The sequence below is a fragment of the Silurus aristotelis genome, assembly GCF_946808225.1.
Source record: "Silurus aristotelis genome assembly, chromosome: 3".
NCBI lineage: Eukaryota > Metazoa > Chordata > Actinopteri > Siluriformes > Siluridae > Silurus > Silurus aristotelis.
The window spans coordinates 12908048-12925888 of NC_139576.1; the positions used below are offsets into that span (position 1 = coordinate 12908048).

The 17841-nt window shown below is 37.5% G+C and overlaps 1 protein-coding gene across 2 annotated transcripts; it reads right to left on the reverse strand.

The window, feature by feature from the left end:
- Nucleotides 1-5439: 5439 nt before the first annotated feature.
- LOC310723676 (NXPE family member 3-like) lies at nt 5440-17816 on the reverse strand. Of its 2 annotated transcripts, none has more exons than XM_083537051.1 (6): nt 17798-17816; nt 9241-9394; nt 7586-8355; nt 7181-7251; nt 6173-6367; nt 5440-6050 (listed from the first exon to the last, which is right to left on the reverse strand). In XM_083537051.1, exons 2-6 carry the CDS (start codon nt 9328-9330, stop codon nt 5497-5499), a joined length of 1680 nt encoding a protein of 559 aa, XP_083393177.1. In that variant the 5' UTR covers nt 9331-9394; nt 17798-17816; the 3' UTR covers nt 5440-5496. The 2 variants fall into 2 exon arrangements, with proteins under 2 accessions (XP_083393177.1, XP_083393176.1); XM_083537050.1 differs by lacking the exon at nt 17798-17816 and adding an exon at nt 13018-13263.
- Nucleotides 17817-17841: the final 25 nt, after the last annotated feature.

Genomic DNA, 17841 nt, shown 5'->3' on the forward strand with positions numbered 1-17841 from the left:
GACTATTATTCCAACCACTAAGGACAGATTCATAAATAACCTGCCTGATTTATCTCAGTTTCACATTAAACCCATAACTGCTGATCATCTTGATGAGATGGCGAACAACATAGACCTTATCCTCACTAGCACTTTAGACACTGTTGCCCCCATCCGGTTAAAAAAGGTTTGAGAACAAGCACCTGCACCTTGGTATAATAGTCATACGCATGCCCTAAAGAGAACAACACGTAATCTGGAGAGAAAATGGAGGAAAACTAAATTGGAGGTATTTAGAATTGCGTATAAAGACAGTATGCTTAGCTACAGACAGGCGCTAAAAGCTGCTAGAGCTAAACACCTGAGCAAACTCATAGAAAATAACAAAAACAATCCCAGGTTCCTTTTCAGTACAGTCCCTAAATTAACAACAAATCAGGGATCTGAAAAATGTGTTCCATCACAGTTTAGTAGTGAGGACTTTATGAATTTCTTCACTGAAAAAATAGATAACATTAGAAAAACAATTGTGGCAGTTCAACCTCTGACAGCATCTCCCGACACAATCGTACTTACAACCCCACAACTACACTGTTTTACATGTATAGGACAGGAAGAGCTGTATGATGCTATTATGAAAGCTAAATCAACAACATGTCAGTTAGATCCAATTCCCACTAAACTACTGAAGGAAGTGTTATATACAGCTGGTGAGCCTCTTCTCAATATTATTAACTCCTCACTATCGTTAGGTCATGTCCCTAAATCCCTCAAGTTAGCAGTTATTAAGCCCCTCATTAAAAAACCTAATCTGGATCCAAACACGCTATCGAATTACAGACTAATTTCAAATCTCCCATTTATGTCTAAGATTTTAGAAAAGATTGTCGCTGCCCAGTTATGTAACCTTGCAGGAGAACAATATCTTTGAAGAGTTTCAGTCAGGTTTTAGGCCCCATCATAGCACAGAAACTGCTCTAGTTAAAATCACTAATGACCTGTTTTTAGCTTCAGACCAAGGCTACATCTCCCTATTAGTTTTACTAGATCTTAGTGCTGCGTTCGACACTATAGATCATGATCTTCTCCTCGATCGCTTACAGAATTACATCGGTATTTAGGGACAGGCATTAAGCTGGTTTAAATCCTACCTGTCCAATCGTTACCATTTCGTAGATTTAAATAGAGAGCTATCCAGGATAATGCTAGTAAATTATGGCGTGCCACAAGGGTCAGTTCTAGGACCCCTGCTTTTCACAATATACATGCTTCCATTAGGAAATATTATTAGAAGGCATGGAATTAGCTTCCATTGTTATGCTGATGATACCCAGCTATATATTTCATCCAAACCAGGCGACACAGCTCAATTAGCTCGCATAACTGAGTGTGTTGAAGAAATAAGAGATTGGATGACCCATAACTTTCTGCTATTAAATTCTGATAAAACGGAGATTTTGCTCATCAGCCCAAAAAATAGTACACAGAAGCTCCAGCATTTCAGCCTGCATTTAGACGGTTGTTCTGTAACTACTAGTTCAACGGTAAAAGACCTGGGAGTTATTTTAGACAGCAACTTATCTTTTAAAAATCACATCAATCAAGTTACAAAAACAGCCTTCTTTCACCTTAGAAATATTTCTAAGCTAAGAAATATGTTATCTATATCTGATGCAGAGAAGCTCGTCCATGCGTTTATGACCTCTAGAATAGACTACTGTAATGCATTACTAGGTGGATGTCCTGCATCATTAATAAACAAGCTTCAGTTAGTTCAGAATGCCGCAGCAAGAGTTCTTACTAGGTCAAGAAAATACGATCATATAACCCCAATCTTATCGTCCCTACATTGGCTTCCTATTAAGTTTCGAATAGACTACAAACTACTGCTACTCACTTATAAAGCACTAAATGGTTTGGCTCCCATGTATCTATCCAGTCTTTTAACACGCTACAATCCGTCACGCTCCCTGAGATCTCAAAACTCTGGGCTTCTAGTAGTTCCTAGAATAGCAAAGTCCACTAAAGGCGGTAGAGCATTTTCACATTTAGCTCCTAAACTCTGGAATAGTCTTCCTGACAGTGTTCGGGGTTCAGATACACTCTCCCAGTTTAAGTGTGGATTAAAAACATATCTTTTTAGCAAAGCCTACACATAACACACATCACACACATCACATCACAACCTTGTGCTCCAGAATATATGATTACATGCACATTATCAACTTGTGCTGTTAATATCATGCACAGCAGCTACGCTAATTCCTCTCCACTGCTTCTCTTTCTCTCCCCATCCCGAGGCATCCTGAGGTTTGGCCAGCTCCAGTCACGTCCCACCTCGTGAAGATTATGGACCTATGGATGATCATGGAGAAGTAGATGCCGAGTGTTTAAAGGCCCTGGCATGGAGAAGCTGATGCTGGATCTATGATGATCACAAATTGTTCTGTATTGTTGAAAGATTTATGACCAAACTCTTGATGTCACCCATATGAGGATGGGTTTTTCTCAAGGTTTCTTCCTCATATCATCTAAGGGAGTTTTTCTTTGCCACTGTCGCCACGGCTTGCTCATCAGGGACAAACGCACACCATTCACCTTCACTGTTGTTTTCTGTAAAGCTGCTTTGAGACAATGTCTGTTGTGAAAAGCGCTATACAAATAAACTTGACTTGACTTGACTAAAGAGAGAAATGGAGATCGAAAATCTGCAGGAATACTTTTGGACCGATTCCAAGGTTGTCCTTGGTTACATTAACAATGATGAAAAGCGATTTCATGTATTCGTAGCCAATCGGATCCAGCAGATCAAATCGAGCGCAGAACCAAGTCAGTGGCAATATGTTGCCTCAGAAAATAACCCGGCTGACCACGCCTCTCACGGACTAATGGCAAAGGAGCTTGTCGAGTCTAACTGGTTCACGGGACCTAGTTTCTTGTGGCAAAAGGAGCTCCCTAACAAAGAAGAGATTCAGGTGGGAGACCTCAATGAGGACGACCCAGAAATCAAAGGAGCACAAGTTCACACAATGAAAGCAAATGAGAAAAGGTCCCTATCAGATCGACTTCATAAGTTTTCTGATTGGAAGAGAGTCGTAAGAGCCATAGCAAGACTTAAGCGTTTTGCAAAAGAGGTGAAAGGTCTTAAAACAAGATCCAATGAAGTTGAACCCTTTCATGTATAGCCAAAATATCCTGAGGGTGGGAGGTAGATTGGCACAAGCAACACTCCACCCTCATGTCAAACACCCAGCTATCCTCCCCAAAGGACATCATGTATCTCGATTGTTGATAAAGCACTATCATGAGAAGGTGAAGCATTAGGGTCGTGGAATGACCATCGATGAACTACGTTCCAGTGGGATTTGGATCCTAGGGTGTAGTAGTGAAGTGTCATCACTCATTTTCAAGTGCATCAAATGCAGAAAGCTCAGAAAGTGTAATCTAGAACAAAAAATGGCCAATCTTCCACCAGAGAGAATGGAAGCAACCCCTCCATTTACTTATAGTGGTATGGACTGTTTCGGACCATTTTATGTCAAAGATGGAAGGAAAGAGCTGAAGAGATATGGGCTATTCACCTGCATGTGTTCACGTGCCATCCACATTGAGGTATTGGATGACCTTTCTACTGATGCCTTCCTAAATGCATTGCGCTGTTTTATTGCCATAAGGGGCAATGTAAGTCATCTACAAAGTGATCAAGGCACAAACTTTGTGGGAGCACGCAATGAATTTCAAGTATTAATGAAAGGAATGGAGCAAGAACGTGTGAAAGAGCTAGGATGCAACTTCGTCATGAACCCACCTGCTTCCAGTCACATGGGCGGTGTCTGGGAAAAGCAGATACGGACCGTGAGAAGTGTCCTCACATCCATCCTAGACCAGTCTGCTGGAAGATTAGACAGTTCTTCATTAAGAACATTCCTGTACGAAGTGATGGCTATAGTGAATAGTCGACCATTGACCACGGAACATCTCAATGATCCATTAGGACCTGAACCCCTAACTCCAAACCACATATTGACAATGAAATCGTCAATAATCGCACCACCACCTGGTGAGTTTGTAAGGGAGGATCTCTATCTTCAGAAGAGATGGAAGAGAGTACAGTTCTTATCCAATGAATTCTGGACCAGGTGGAGAAAGGAGTATTTGCTGAATCTACAGCAGAGGAGCAAATGGAACAAGGACAGGAGAAATGCTAAAGTGAATGACATTGTCCTGTTGCAAGATAATGGCACACCAAGAAATCAGTGGAAGCTGGCGAAGGTAGTTGAAGTCTTCCAAGGAGCTGACGGAAGAGTCAGAAAACTCAAACTGTTACTTAGTGACACAACACTAGACCGTAAAGGCACATGCTCAAATAAGCCAGTTTACTTAGAAAGGTCAATACAATAAACAGTACTTTTGCTTGAGGCTGAATAAGTAGGTTAGCTCTTCAATGTCATTGTTTTGTTTGACTGTAAAGATTGCTTCTGGGAAATGACTCTGCCGTTGGTTGAGAAGCAGGCTAAAGTGTTCTACGGTGTTAATAAATATCTGTAAATGGAACCGGAGTCTCGCATTCAATCAATGGGCGGCATAATGACAATAAAAGCTACTTGACTTGATATTGAGATGGTTTGATCATGTGCAAAGGAGGGACATGGGGTATATAGGTAAAAGAATGCTGAGGATAGAGCAGCCAGGCAGGAGGAAAAGAGAAAGGCCAAGGAGGAGGTTTTGAGATGTGATGAGGGGAGACATGCAGGTGGTGAATTTAAAAGAGTAGATGTAGAGGACAGGATCATACGGAGACAGAGGATCCGCTGTGGCAACCCTTCATAAGAGCAGCTGAAAGAAGAAGATAGCCTTTTTTTCCCCAAATAAAAGTCCACAAAGGTTTCAGGCAACAGTGAGGCATCATTCATGTTTAATTTTGTTTTTAGATTAATTAAAATCTTAATGCCTGATATGAGCCTCTACTGGTCAAAAGGCGGCCTCTAGTGGTTAAAACAATATAGATCTCAGCCTGGCGTGTGTAACAAATAAGAGTGGCAGAGGGACACAGCCTGGACAAAAATTTAAAGTAAAAAATTTTTTTTTTTTTTTTTACTTTAAACCTACTTGTTGGAAGACATATCCTGAAGTTGTGGAAAATATATTCTTTTTCATGAGAGTCAAATAATTTGTCTGCATCAAGCAAAGAAAACAACTAAGGAGATTGTTGAAACTATTGACAAAAAATCTTCCCTATCATCTGTCTTCTCTTTATATCTGTTTGACAGAAAAAGATAAAAAGAGGGAAAAAGCATCTAAGCATTGCATATATCTTTTAAGGGATAAAAAGGAGAATCTTTGTACAGGCAACAATAAATTCTAGTTATTAAATCATGCAAATTTGCCTTTCTACCATAATGGTTTATAGGAAACTTGGTGATGATAAACTAATAATATGCCCAGATGGTAGAAAACATGTTACTTCAAAATGATAAAATGTTTTTATTGACAGTTTTACAAGATGTTTTCATACATCTATATTTCTCTAACTGGACAGATGTGGGAGAGGATCAGATCAATCATGTTTTTGATGATGAGGAGGGGTGGATGTATGTCATGTGGGAGATGGTGAGCCAGTGTCATCTCCCAGGCATCTATCAGCTGCACATGGATTCCTTTGAACATAGCACGCAGCACAGCATCCCTTTGTAGAGAGAACCAGTCACTGTTGAACAGACTGCTCTCTGGGCCAATTTTCTGCAGGTTTGCAGTGCGTATCACCACCACTGTATCTGGCTCTCGGTCCAGGAGCTGCAGCACAGCCCTACGGATGTGCCGTAGGCGCCTTATATATACTTCAATAGGAAAAGTGCTGAAGTGAGACCATACACTCACAAGAACAACTGTGCGTGACCCACCCTGGATCTTGTCTAGCTCATTTGCTACGTAGCGCAGTTCAGAGGAAAGCACAGAGGTGAAGCGTATGGGTGGTCCATGGCAGCGGTAGCTCACAAGAATATTGTCCCACCTGTCCACAGCCAAGTATGGTCCCGTATTTTTGGGACTGTAAGGGATTAGATGTGTGAGGTCTGCAGAAGAAATCATAGAGGAAAAATTTATCAAACAAAAATGAATGCATGATTTATATTTAAAGTAATAAATGGTAAAGGTTTCTTAAAAAAGCATCAATAATGTAATGGTTTGCTCTTACAAAGAACATCAGAGAGGTACGCGAACCATTGCCGCGCAGTGGAATCTCCAAACATGTAGACATTCTTCCCTCTAAGACAATGTGCTATGGCTGATGAGGTATCAAACTGCCGGGTGACTGAACCATTGAAAGGTCTCCAGGTGTCATGAAAGTAGTAGCCAGCAGAAATGTAATCATTTTTTACTTTAGTTTGTCCTTTGAGGGTAAAAAAAAATCAAATACTGCTCACCATAACATAATACACTGCAAAAATCACTATAGGTCATTTGTGTCCATTGTCAAAATTGTGTTAGTTTAGGTATAGGATTTAGATTAGGGTCAGCCAATAATTTTAGAGGGCTTTTAAGTACGATATGAAGCAATGCCTATATAATACATGGTTAATAATCAATCTGGCCCGAGTTGCAGACATTTTGTGTTGATATTCAGATTATCTAAATCCACAATACATTTGATCTTCTCTTTGGGATAAACAATATAAACAATATATAAGACATAATAGATTAAATATTAGTTACATTTATGATTCAAATATTTGCATCGAAATGCATTCGAATGTGTGTATCTACGGCCAGATACACGTACCTAACAAAATGTAATTAGGATTTAGATCAGTACTATGTTTTTGGAAAAAGCCCCCCAAAAAAAAAGCAGCATACACAGTGTGAATAGTATAAATTCATCATGGCCCATAGTGTATGTACAATAATTATGTAAAAGCTATAACTGAGCTGGCAGTGATGATAACTAATGGACTGGGTTTTACTGTTTATAGTAAAGAGGAAAACACATCTTCCAAATAAACTCAATAAAATAAAATTTTAATGACTGCAGCATTTTTCTGTGAACTGGTACTGTATGTAATACATTTAATAACTATTCACTAGGCTGACAACTAGATTTTCAGCATATTTACAAATAAAAACACAAATAATAGAATTTCATATTTATACTTAAAAATTACAATTACTTTAAAATTGAATGAATTCAATTTAATATAAAACATACCTTTTTTTTCAGGCAATATAATGACTTTGTCCATCGCTGCTGCAGGTATAGGAATTTTGAGATTTACACCACTGAAAAAAATATTTAATGCATAACTGCTTAGAACACTGTCTGGTAGCCACTGAAAATGTTAATCTTGATTTATGTTGTTTGTTTGTCCATTTAATGGCATTATTTAATCTCTTAAAATGTGGACAGCCAAACAACAGGTTGCAATGTTTCCTTTTAACTGAGCCTAAAGACTGGGTTAATACTGAAATCCAAGAGCCTTTTTTTCCTCTGACTACACCTACAAATTCATTTACTGAAGGATATTTGCTGAATGGGACCACATAAAAATGTACACATATACACATGTATAAAGAAGCTGTTCATTGTCCAATTGGATCCTAGCTAATACCTCACCTCTGGAAGAATTGTGCTTCATATTCAGTAATTAGGTTCTTTTTGTATCCCCCTTTAGAATGATTGATTCGTGTGTCACAGCCTAGATGTTGGGGTTTGTAGCAGTACCAGGGTTCTCCAGTTTCAGGATCAGTGTAGTTACAGAGTGGTTTCTCATTCAGTGGTAGACACAAGTTGCACATGGTGGTCTCTGAGATGGTACCTGAGCTGAACACGCTTTTAAAAAACACTCTGTCAGGTTGCTCCTCCTGCAACCTCTTAAGCACCATCACTGCCTCACTCGGGTGCACCATGGTGATTTTAACCCACGCTACACCAGTCCATAAGAGTGGGAACATTACTGTATAGGTGCCATCTTGATGGTCATGCACCTTCCCTGCAACCCCAGCACCCAAACTGGGTGAATGGAGTCGGGCTATCAAAAAATCTCCACCATGATCCTTGGGAAGGCCCAAAAAGTTCTGCATATGTACATTGACCAGAAGCTGACCACCTTTGTGTTTTTTTGACGAGCCCAGAATCACAAAGTAGCTCCTGGCAGGGTCACTGCTAAACTCCACAGGCAGGCCTTGCACCAAGGGGCCTGGCCATGCAATGGAACTGAGCAGATCGCTCTCTTCTTTTGCCTCTTCTGCAGTGGGCTTCTTGCCAAAGTGTGCACAGTAAGTATGGTTTGCACCCAGAGGCCACAAGATTTCAGGAGGCTTTAAGGCTGAGTCGATGCTGCTCTGTATTTGGTGGAAGGTCAACATTAGCTGATCGTTCAGTTCCTACAATCAAAAGGGAAATTTTTAATCAGGCACACATTCAAAGGAGCAGTCACAAATTCAGGGTCTAGTGGGCTCCAGTGTAAGGATATACAACTTTCTGGAAATTATATATTTAATGCAAGTTAGTGCCAGTGACAATGACTTACTTACAATTAAAACTTTATTTGGGTATTTATATTTAACATGTTTATATATTACTAGCTTTGAGAATCTGTAAACTCTTTTTAGTGCAAGAATACTTGGTAATTGTACATATAAAATGTAAGATGTCCAATCATCAAAGCCAAGGTGATGTGAAATGGCCTTGTTTAAAATCTTACCAGCTTAATGTGGATTATTTCTGTATAACAGTTATTACAATTTTGAATGTATTATATTATTACATTCTTTGACCCCTCGCAAATAACAAAAAAACCACGAGGTTTTGACTCACCCTTTGGGACACAGTAACGCAATATTAAATTAATTTAAATGGGTACTGTCAAGGGGAATTGTACATGTACGTTATTGTAAACGCAACAAAAATTGTGAATTACTTGTCATAAATGTATGTAAAGTAGTATTAACTACTTTAAATGAATAATACAATAATAAAATTATTTTTCAAACATTATGTAATTTATTAGTACAAACTGTTTTGAAATGTTACTCCGAACATTTTTCAATGGAGTCATACTAAATATAAGCGCCCTTGGATGCAGATAGTTCACTTTAACTACACATTGCACATCATTTTACACAATAAAAATAATTATTTATGATATCTTAACTGTGAATATGGCCCATTCTTTTGAGAACAAACATGTCATTCAATATGTGACATATTGAAGAAATGCATTCAGGTTACATGTAGAATGAATCGTTGGAAACTCCTCCTGTACTCACCTCCATAAACATGATGAGAATCAACAGTAAAAATCCTGATAGTGCCAATAGAATAAAGATGAACATAGATCTGGGTATTTGCCCATCCATGTCTGGGTTCCAAAATCATAGCATACAGTGCCTGTTAACCATCAGCAAATCTCACCGAGGACAGCTGGAACAAAATAAAAGAGCAAATGGCATGAAACACAAATGAATGTTGCTGTGCCTTCATAACTGTTAATATGATTAGTAATTTGGCAGGGTTATTCACTACTTATTACATTTCAAAATGTCTGTATTACATAAATATTTAGCTACTACTAATATGGAGTCTCTGTATAAATTTAATACACCTCCAATTCGAAGCAGCTTCAAATGATTCTTACATTAAAAGTTTTTACACTTGAAAAAAATGCTTAGGATTTTGGTTCTATATATTATTGAAGATCAGAGTTCAAGCTTTACATGCCATGATCAGTTTACAAATAGACAACCTGTGCAAGCTAAATCTAACTTTAGCAGAGGTGTCAATTGTTTTTGAAGAAATAAAAAGGATTAGGGATGTTTTCACTCTCTGTGATGCTGTGGATGAACCCAGATTACATTCTACAAAAGAGGTTATGCCTAAACCTCACCCATTCTTCATTAGATGTTCTGAGATGGATTTAGTAAAACTGTACCGAAGAAGTGTATCAGAATAATGATAATCCCACCATACAATGTCAAGCAAAAGTAAATGGGTTCCAACTTAAGTCTGGTATCTGTCAATGTATCTTTCTCGTTTCGTATGTGCGAGGTTTCCATTGCCACAATCACACCTGACCTGCTCATTGTTGTTTTAAATATAAATTACATACAGATGATTTTTGTAACGGTGCTTTAGTTAATTATAAATGAATTGTGAGAGAGGTTAGTGCATATCAAGAGAAAATTGCATAATCAGTTTACTAAGGCCCGCACTAATTACCAGTTCCTTATTTTTTTATTATTTATTTATTTGCAGAAAGAACAGACATGAGCTTGGCATCGTATTCAGCAACAGCCTATATGCAAATAGTTTTATGCAAAAGTTTAGGCACCCCTGGCAATGTCCATGATTTTCATTTATAAATATTTGGGTGTTTGGATCAGCAATTTCATTTTGATCTATCAAATAACTGAAGGACACAGTAATATTTCAGTAGTTTATTGGATTAACAGAAAATGCGCAATATGCATCAAAACAATTTTAGACAGGTGCATAAATTTGGGCACCCCAACAGAAAAAAAATCACATCAATATTTAGCAGAGCCTCCTTTAGCAGAAATAACAGCCTCTAGACGCTTCCTATAGCCTGTAATGAGTGTCTGGATACTGGATGAATGTATTTTCGACCATTCCTCCTTACAAAACATCTTCAGTTCAGTTAGGTTTGATGGTTGTTCAATGACATTCAGGTCTGGGGACTGGGATGGCCATTCCAGAACATTGTACTTGTTCCTCTGCATAAATGCCTGAGTAGATTTTAAACAGTGTTTTGGGTCATTGTCTTGTTGAAATATCCAGCCCCAGCGTAACTTCAACTTTGTGACTGATTCCTCAACATTATTCTCAAGAATCTGCTGATATTGAGTGGAATCCATGTGACCCTCAACTTTAACCATATTCCCAGTACCGGCACTGGCCACACAGCCCCACAGCATGATGGAACCTCACCCAAATTTGACTGTGGGTAGCAAGTGTTTTTCTTGGAACGCTACATTCTTTTGCCGCCATGCATAACGTCCCTTGTTATGACAAAATAAGTCAATCTTTGTTTCATCAGTCCACAGCACCTTATTCCAAAATAAAGCTGGCTAGTCCAAATGTGCGTTTGCATACCTCAAGCGACTCCATTTGTGGCATGTGCAGAAAAGGCTTCTTTCGTATCACTCTCCCATACAGCTCCTCCTTGTGGTAAGTGGGCTGAATTGTTGAACGATGCACAGTGACACCATCTGCAGCAAGTTGATGTTGTAGCTCTTTGGAGGTGGTCTGTGGGCTGTTTTTTTAACCATTCTTACCATTCTTTTCCTCTCCAATATTTTTTGTGGCCTGCCATTTCTGGCCTTAACAAGAACTGTGCCTGTGGTCTTCTATTTCCTCACTATGTTCCTCACAGTGGACACTGAAAGCTTATATCTTTGCGATAACTTTTTGTAGCTTTCCCCTAAACCATAATGTTGAACAATCTTTGTTTTCAGGTCATTTGAGAGTTGTTTTGAGACCCCCATGTTGCCACTCTTCAGAGCAGAGTCAAAGAGAACAACAACTTGCAATTGGCCACCTCAAATACCTTTTCTCATGATGGGATGCACCTGTCTATGAAGTTCAAGGCTTAATGAGCTCACCAAACAAATTGTGTGTTCCAATTAATCAGTGCGTCCTTCAGTTATTTAATAGATCAAAAACGAAATTGCTGATCCAAACAATATTTAAAAATGAAAATCTTGGACATTGTCAGGGGTTCCTAAACTTTTGCCTACAACTGTATATATTTTTGCCATATTAATAATAATATTTTTTTTAATATTATTGATTTATCTAGTTATAAAAGAAACTTCATTAAAAAAAAAGCAAAATGGGCTGTAATGTGACGAATTAAAGCTTAGTCGGATTTTTATGCTATTCCTAGGTGTTACTGTCAGGTGGATTGATGTCCTTAAGAGGATACCTTTGCCCTTTCTGAGTGGTCATTTAATTGGGACAGCTGCCTAATAAGTGGGAACCGGCCATTATTTAACCGGGTACAAATTCGGGGGAACCAATCCTTTTGTGTGGCCTTAAAAAAAAAAAACAAAAAAAAAAAAACGTATTTTCCGGACTATAAGCCGCTACTTTTTTTCCCACGCTTTGAACCCCACGGCTTAAACAACGAAGCGGCTAATTTATGGATTTTCCTGGGTTTTTCCCGGTTTCACAAGCTTCAAAGCCAAAAAACTAAGACCCATAACATTAGACCAATGAAATTGCGGAATGGGTTCAGGTGAAACTCTTTATATTTAATCAGACGCGCTCCCACTGAATCAGACCGCACCACATCATAAATATGGATGAGGTTCCTCTGACGTTTGACCTGCCTCACTCGCTAACTCCAGTTGCAACAGAAATCATATAAGCACAGACGGGTTTCCAAAACGCGTGCTTTTTGGAAAACTTGTGTAAGAAATTACATCACAGCATCTCATCAATTGGTTTTTGCTTATGTAAGCAACCTGCATTTCCACTGACTAGTCATTGTTTGCAGGAAACAAAGCATGGAGCTGATGAATTACTTAAATGAGAAAGACAGACAGGCAGACATACAGTCATATTGATATAAAACATTATTAAACACAGAGAGAAATTCCCATGTTGGCTTGTGTTGTGGGGGAATTGCATGGCTGTCTCTCTGTGTGCCTATTTTACCCATCTACCTTCTCTTGTCAAAGACACTAACACATAGAACCACAAATCTAGCCTTCACCTGTAGGTTAAATTGGCTTCCTAACAAGCCAGTAAGTTAGTTTGTCTCTAGTCCCAGTATCAATGAGTGACTTTTTAATTTTTTTTTAACCAATGCCACTTTACTTTCATTACATTTTCAACCTCCTCTTTCTTTTCCCACTCATGTTTTACTTTACTTTATTGCATTCTTTGTACAGAATCTATTCTATATCTATTCAACCTTCTTTTATTTTAAACCATCCCTCAACCTTTTTAGCAGTTTGTCTGAAATGAAATTTGGACTAAAAAACAAGAAAATCTGGATACAAAAAAGAAAATGAATGACTTACCAGATAAGAGAAGCTTGTAAAACCTGTTTGTGGAAGCTGCATGTGAGTAGATTTAAAACGTTGCTTCTTTACAGCACAGCTGACTTGTAGCAAACTATATAAGCGTATATACACACACGTTATACAATGTATATAAATTGTGAATGTTTACACAATTAAAGTAATGGACTCCTGAATGGCATATAAAAACTTTCGCCCCATCCTCCGTGGAATCCTGACCCTGACGCTGCCACTCCCCTCCTAAACAACTACCTGACATCAGATCTCTTCCTTAGTTCCACCTGAGAAGACCCACTTCCTTAAATTCCAGGAAATGGCGTCATTTAGTTTGAGCAGTATGCAATATGGCCGGAGTTACACTAGATTTTGTGACCATCATATGTTGTGACCATAGAGGGCACTGTTGCTAAAATGCATCTTAAAATAGATCGTCTGGAGCGGAGGTCACCAACCTTTTTGAAACTGAGAGCTACTTCTTGGTTTAATGTGAAGGGCTACCAGTTTGATACACACAGTTTTCAGTTTTGAACTAAAAAATGTGCATAATTTACCTTTTATTATATGTTATTATTAATAATTAATGATATTTATCTGTTATCTGTTTTTGATGTCACCCATATGAGGATGGGCTCAGTAGCTCCTACTTTTAAACCAAAGACTGTTGAAAGAACATTTACTTATAATCTTACACTCCTGTGCTCATGTTAGTTCTCACTCTCCAGTGTTCTGTATTGTTGAAAGATTTATGATCAAACTCTTGATGTCAACCAAATGAAGATGGGTTCCCCTTTTGAGTCTGGTTCCTCTCAAGGTTTCTTCCTCATATCATCTAAGGGAGTTTTTCCTTGCCACTGTCGCCACGGCTTGCTCATCAGGGACAAACGCACACCATTCACCTTCACTGTTGTTTTCTGTAAAGCTGCTTTGAGACAATGTCTGTTGTGAAAAGCGCTATACAAATAAACTTGACTTGACTTGACTTGAAGACACTGATCATGTTAATGATTTCTCATTATTAATATCAATAATGATTTAACAAAGTAGAATTTTTAGAAAAGGTCCGCGGGCTACTCATGTGGTCCTCGCGGGCTACTCATGTGGTCCTCGCGGGGTACCTCGTTGGTGACCCCTGGTCTAGAGACTCTGGTGATCACTCTGGTGATGCCTATCCCTCTCTGTATTATGCAGTGTACACAGAGAAACGTCTAATTAGATCAATGTATATATTTTGTATCTGCGACACGTAAAATGGTTTCGAAATCAATTCAGTTAAACGCTTAATTGTATATTTTTGTGCTTTCGATACGATTTGGTTATGCTTTTACAAGGTAAAATTTATAAGTATTTGCAGAAATCCATTTGCCAGCGAATTACCTATAACAGGGGTGGCCAATCCGCGGCTCTTTGCCTGGTTTCATGCGGCTCTTACGTTCATATCAAAGTTTGTGTTTGTGTTGTTTTTTTTTTTATGTGCGTCTTTGCTTCGCTTGAGTTCAATACGGTATTTTTAAGACTTAAATGATCTTGCCCCCACTGGGAAACTTTGCGGTATTTTCATCTCACACACATGCTCATTTGACGAAAATACCGTATTGAACTCAAGCAAAGAGAACACGCACATTTAAAATAAAACACAAACACAAACTTCCATATGCAAATTGTTTACTTACATTTTAAGTAAACAGTTTGTGTCAAGTTCGCTCTCAAAATGGCAGGAAAAAATGCACAGCAAAAGGACAATATAAAGATGAACACAGGACATTTTTAACAGAGTGGGAGAGTTTATGTTTATTATGTTAAATGCAATGGCAAGTCATTCTGCCCTATATCAGGCGTCATTAGCGCATTTCAAATCTTCAGCGCCACTTTTAGCACTTTCAGCGCTCACTCCATGCTAACATCAACCAGGAATTTCCAAAAGGGACTAAACTTCACAAGCAGAAGTTGGTCACTTTGAAAAGTCAGGCAGAAAAGCAGATACAGTTTTCCCAAAAAATGTAGCTTTAAATTTAGCTTGGAAAATTTAATTTGGCTTGGAACATTACACAAGCTAAAAAGCCATAAAATGAAGGGGAGTTCGTTAAATAATGCCTCAGTGACGTTGTTGAAAACTTGTCTTTTGAAAACAACAAACTAAAACATATTGTATCAGACGTCCAACTGCCCGCCACACTGTTGAGCACAGAATATCGGACATTAACACGGCTATTGAATCACAGTTGCACACTGACCTGGAATGCCAGAAGTCCCACTTAACAACATGCATAGTAAAAGAAAAACGCTATTGTAAATTATTATATTTTTGATTGTGGACTTGGTTGAACTGAGAGTGTGTGTGTGTGTGTGTGTGTGTGTGTGTGTGTGTGTGTGTGTGTGTGTGTGTGTGTGTGTGTGTGTGTGTGTGTGTGTGTGTAAGAGGAGGGGATGGGTGATGTTCATGTGTGCCCATGTGTATGATGTGGCTCTTTGCGGTAACATAGTAAAAAATGTGGCTCTTGGTCTCTGACTGGTTGGCCACCCCTGACCTATAACATGCCTTTACTGGTGTTGAGCACAGTTTAACATGCCAGAAACGCTTTAAATCATATATATATATATATATATATATATATATATATATATATATATATATATATATATATATATATGATTCTAATACAATTTTATAATTTAATATATTTTATATTATTAAACTTGTTTTAACGGTTTAACTGCACATTATATGGTACATCACATTTCCTGTACCTGAAGGAAGTTCACTTAAAAAAATAATAATTGAAATGTATAAATCTTGGCTTTGTGCATTTCAGAGATTTGCATTGGATCATAATGTTTGCATATTTTGCAATAAAAAATAAATCACTGATTGTCTTTTTCTTTCTTGTGAATTTGTAACAGAGTTTTGGGATCATGTGCACAAGTGGGTAGATCTCAACTGGTCTATATTTCACATCGTTTTATTTATGGGTTGACAATGACAGGCAAGAATCGTAAACTGTTTGTAAAATGTTATTTTATTTATTGATAAAATTTTCCTTTCAAAAAGTCGTTTACATTTCACAAGGCATCGTGCATTGAATTTTTGAAAGATCTTAGCATTCATCTACTTATGCATGTATGTATTATGTATGTTGTCTTTTTTTATTCACGTTCTTCATCAATTTTTTTCTTCTGGAGTATGTAAAACTGTGGAGGAAGAATTTTCTTAATGAATGTGCATTTCTTTGTGCAAACAGGTGATGATAAACCTTATCTCAAAACTTCCCTCTTTATTTGTCATTTTTGCAATTACTTTTAAGCAGCCTCGTCTCATGATAATTTATTGTAATGTACGTATTTAGTCACCTTCCATTTCAAACACTATAGCCTGTCATTATTTTTTTTAAATAAGCTTGGATTCTTGGATAATTTAAAATAATTCATGCTTTAGATGCTACAGGATAGTTCAGTGCAGAACCAATAGGAGAGTGAAAAGCTATTTTTTGCTATTTCTTTTTTTAATCCTTACCCCAGGTAAAGCATACCATGACATATCGGATATAACATACCAGCCTTTAAATATGTAAAAATGTTAATTGGTCAAATTTGCTTCTAAGACAAATACTGTAAATGTCAGTTCCAAAGAGTTGTACAAGACTGCGACGCTAGATGGCGGTATAAATGTACTATAATTTCTATATTTATCAAAATATTTAAAGTAAGTAATATAATAATAATATTTACCATCGTTATATTTAAAATATATTAATAAGTATGCACGAATTACTTCTTCATGAAGAATTAAACACGCTGGGCAATTCAACATGTTAGGAAATTAAATAGTTACAAACAGGGAGCATAGCTTTGCTATTAATTGCCTTAGAAGACCACATCATTTTCCTTTTTTTCCTTCTTTTTGCTATACAGTTCCTATTTTATAAAGCAGTTATGTAGGTGTACAATAACATACATACATTATATATATATATATATATATATATATATATATATATATATATATATATATATATATATATATATATATATATAGGTAAATATTACAGCTAAGAAGATGCAAATATTGTTCAAAAGATGGAAAAAGGATGCAAGGAAATTATTAAATATTATTAGGAAAAGGTTTGTATCAGTTAAGATTAGTTTTTAAGATATTCTGTTCTTGTGCATATGCCATATATAGCTTTGAGATTTCAACTTTTTAGACGGATTGATTTAAGTAAGCTCTGGGATTGGTAACTCAGTCAGGAGTGTGAGTGGAGCATGCAGTTATTTTAGACAGTGATGCAGAGCTCAGATGCAAATCTCATATATTCAGTGTACCTGGACTGATCATGAGCTCAGGTCTATGGGGAGATTGTGTCCATGTTCTTTCTGTGTGGGTTCCCTCCTTATTCCCTGGTTTTCTCCCACCTCCCAAAGAAATCGCCTGTATGTGGATTGTCTATGCTAAAATCTGAATTGTTCTTGTACCACTCCCACTGTTGTTCCTAAGGTGGTAATAGAAATCTCGAGAAACCTTTATAATAGTTTTTATTATTCTGTTTGGTTATGGGGGTTGGATGCAGAACTGAATGAATGAATGAATGAATGAATGAATGAATGAATGAATGAATGAATATTGGAAAAGCAGAACATAGTGTAATCCATACAGAAACTATGAGCAGAACAATGACTCATAACGTGATTTTATTGTGAGCAAACAAAAGATAAATGCATGACCATTCAACCTCGTAATACCAACTATTAATATTGCGTAACAGGATAACTTTTGCTTTTGACATACCAATAAACGTTGGAGTATACATTCACACTGGATCCTGTATCCCC

What these genes read in the sequence shown, in the direction of transcription:
- LOC310723676 (XM_083537051.1), bottom strand. Translation starts at nt 9,330, where the DNA reads ATGGATGGGCAAATACCCAGATCTATGTTCATCTTTATTCTATTGGCA. An exon ending in TATATTGCCTGAAAAAAAAG is followed by an intron (nt 6,368 to 7,180) that starts GTATGTTTTATA and finishes TTACCCTCAAAG; the next exon opens with GACAAACTAAAGTAAAAAAT. An exon ending in GTACCTCTCTGATGTTCTTT is followed by an intron (nt 6,051 to 6,172) that starts GTAAGAGCAAAC and finishes TTTCTTCTGCAG; the next exon opens with ACCTCACACATCTAATCCCT.